The sequence below is a fragment of the Orycteropus afer genome, unplaced genomic scaffold (assembly GCF_000298275.1).
Source record: "Orycteropus afer afer isolate SDZICR_OR568_19922 unplaced genomic scaffold, OryAfe1.0 scaffold00644, whole genome shotgun sequence".
Lineage (NCBI taxonomy): Eukaryota > Metazoa > Chordata > Mammalia > Tubulidentata > Orycteropodidae > Orycteropus > Orycteropus afer.
In genome coordinates this window covers 425,023-428,265 of record NW_006922231.1, presented here as the reverse complement: position 1 = coordinate 428,265, position 3,243 = coordinate 425,023, and the positions used below count along the sequence as shown (strand labels likewise).

At 38.4% G+C, this 3,243-nt stretch overlaps 1 protein-coding gene across 1 annotated transcript in view; it reads left to right on the top strand.

Moving 5' to 3' along the window:
- The first annotated feature begins 1,638 nt into the window (after positions 1-1,638).
- CROT (carnitine O-octanoyltransferase) overlaps positions 1,639-3,243 on the top strand; it is a 67,623-nt gene continuing 66,018 nt past the window's right edge. Inside the window, 2 exon segments of the mRNA XM_007956624.2 lie at positions 1,639-1,684; positions 1,941-2,072. Of these exon segments, the coding sequence (XP_007954815.2) occupies positions 1,639-1,684; positions 1,941-2,072 (178 nt within the window).

The following is a 3,243-nucleotide window of genomic DNA, read 5'->3' as shown; positions in this document are numbered from 1 at the left end:
TGGATCAAATCCACCAGCCACTCCTTGGAAGAAAGGTTGGGCAATCTACTTCCGTAGTGATACTGCCTCGGAAACCCAAGGAGGGGTCGTTATGAGTCAGGTCCGACTTGATGGCAAATAACAACAACAACAACAACAAATGTCCTCCAAGTTCATCCACGTTATGCAGTGTTTTGCAGATTCTACATTATACTTTAGGGTTGAATAGTAGTATTCCATTGTGTGTATGTACCATAGTTTGGCTGATGGGCACTTAGGTTTCTTCCATCTCTTTGCTATTGTAAATAGTGCTGCAATGAACAGGGGTGTGTATGTATCTGTTCTTGTCCTGGCTTTCACTTCTTTAGAATATATACCTAGTAATGGAATTGCTGATTCAAATGGTATTTCTAATTCCAACTTTTTAAAGAATTGCCATACAGTTTTCCACAGTGGTTGTGTCATTTTACAGTCCCACTAGCAGTGTGTGAGAGTCCCACTGTCTCCATATCCTTGCCAGAATTTGTTATTTTCTGTCTTGTTTAACTTTGCCATTAGTGCTGGGGTGAGATGGTATCTCTTTGTTGTTTTGATTTGTGTCTTTCTGATAGCTAATGACCGTGAGCATTTCTTCATGTGTTTGTTGGCTGCTTTGCTGTTAGTTTTTAAAGGTAATATCTGAAAGGCAGGAAATCCTTATTCAATATCATGTCCTTTGAATTCTCAACTGCAGTTTTAACATATAATTTGTAAAGGCTTCTTTGAGAAATTTTATTTTTCATTTATTGTATGCCCTATCATGTTTTGAGTTAGTTTGATTTCACTGGTGAAAATTAATACATTTGTGGGAAATGTTGAAGATTACTTTGGGACACCTGAAATTATTAGGCATAGGCCCCATATTACTGGAGCAGCTAAGTAGCTGCTTTAGGGTTGTGGTCTGCTTCCAACATATAGGAAGCAGCTTTGGGAATGGTCTGCAGCTTTTTGGCACAGTTGAATCCTGCATGTAGCCAAGTCCTTGTTCAGTAGCCTGCCATATCCTGCCAATCTTGGGACTTTTTCTGGACTTGAATTATGGCCTGCTGTGTTGTTCAGTAATATTGGGACTGTGCCTTTTTACTTGTTGACCTTGGATTTGTCACCCTCAGCAGCCAGCAGCTGAGTGAAGAAAAGCTTTCAGCCTCAGTGGGCTGGGAGCTGGAGGCAGAGCTGAAGCCCAAAGTTGAGGGGCTTTCATATAAAGCCTGGCACTTTGAACTTGGACTTCTAGCTTCCGAAACTTTAAAAGAATAAATCTGTTTGTTAGAGCCATCCCGTTTGTGGTATATTTCTGTCAGAGCAGCACTAGGTAACCAAAACAACATTCCAGGGCTCTGACCCATGTATTTTCCTGTTCTGGTTATTGTTCCTGTGTACTCACATTTTACAAATTCAGATCTGTTCTGATTTTGCTGCATTAGCCATGACTGAAACAGTTACAACCAGTCTGAAACCTGGGAAAGATCATGGTATTTGAAGTTAAATAGATCTGGGTTTAGGTCTAAGATACTAGCACTTTGATTTTAGGCAAGTTACTAAATCTCTCTGCGTTTGGGTTCCTCTACATGTAAAATGGCAGTAAATATCTTTTAGATGTAATATGAAGATTAAAGAGATATGCTTTCTATAGTACCTATTGTGGTACATGGCAAATAGTGGGTAGGTGCTCAATAAATGGTAACATATTATACCAGTCTCACTTATCACTCATCTAGCATTTTTAACCTATGCTTGCTCTCTCTCTCTCTCTCTCTTTTTTTTGCATAGTTGATTTTTTTGTCTTTGACAAGATCATAACCTCCTTAAGAACTTGGATATACGTGGTTCTTAAATACTAGCTTAGTGAATTGGAGCTAGTATTTATGAACTTGAGAGTATGAGGTTAAAGTAAAGAAATCTGTTTCTTTTTCCTTAGCTAGCCTATTGTGATTGCATTATGGAAAATCAAGTGGCTAAATCAACTGAAGAACGAACATTTCAGTACCAGGATACTCTTCCATCTCTGCCTGTTCCTTCACTTGAAGAATCATTAAAGAAATATCTTGACTCAGGTATGCTTATAATCTTTTTTTTTTTTTTTAAAAAAAAAAAAACAACCTCACTGTCATCAAGCTGATTTGAACTCATAGAAACCCCCATTGGGTTTCCAAGGCTGTAAATCTTTGCAAAAGCAGACTGTCCCATCTTCTTTCTATGCAGTGGCTGGTGGATCAAACCACCAACCTTTTGGTTAGCAGCTGAATGTTTTAACCACTGTCCTACCACAGCTCCTTTATAATCTTTTATGTATATTAATATTGTCAGCAACTTAGAAAACTATGAAACTCTTAGAAGTTTATGAGGATCTAATTGCTGGCTTTTCCATGCTCAGGAAAATTAAAATATTCTTGAAGTGTACCCCAATTTTTTTTCTCTTATGTTATAATTTCCTTCTGTAATACATATGTTTAGTTTAAAAAGACAGATAGTAGTACTATTAGGCAATTTTCATCTGCCTTATTCCCCCCTCTCCTAGTTGTAAATTCTATTCTCTTAGGCAAATCAAAACCAAAACCACTGCCATTGACTCACAGTGACCCCATTGGGTATCCAAGGTTGTAAATCTTTATGGGATTAGATTGCCTCATCTTCCTCCTATGGAGCAGCTGGTGGGTTTGAACTGCTGACCTTCTGGTTAATATCCAAATGCCTTACCCACTATATCACCAGAGTGTCTGACTCCCTCAGGCAAGGATTTTGAAGTCTTCGTATTTTATGTGTTGTCATCACACGTCATTATTTCTGTCTGCTTTACCTAGTTATTCAGGGATTACGTTGCTCAAGGGACCAAACGTGTGGGGTATAGGGATGATGCTGTCTTCCCCAACTGTACTCTCACAGAAGTCCTTTACTCTTCTGGTTCAATCAGTGCTACTTCTTCTTAAATGTGGTGTTATCCTGTAACTTTCCTTTGCCATAACCCTGGCACTTCTCTTCACCTCTCTCTTCCATGTTTGTTAGATTCTCTTTCTTCCTCCTTCTTGGGTCATGCTCTTATTTTGGTGCAGTATGTTTTTAGTAGCTACCTGAGAAAAGGTGCCTGGGAGGAAAAAAATGTAACCTGAAAGTATATTTATTTATTTTTATTGTGATTTGAGTGAAGATTTACAGAGCAAATTCACTTTCCATACAGCAGTTCACATACACTTTGTCTCATGACATTGACCACAGTTTACCACAATG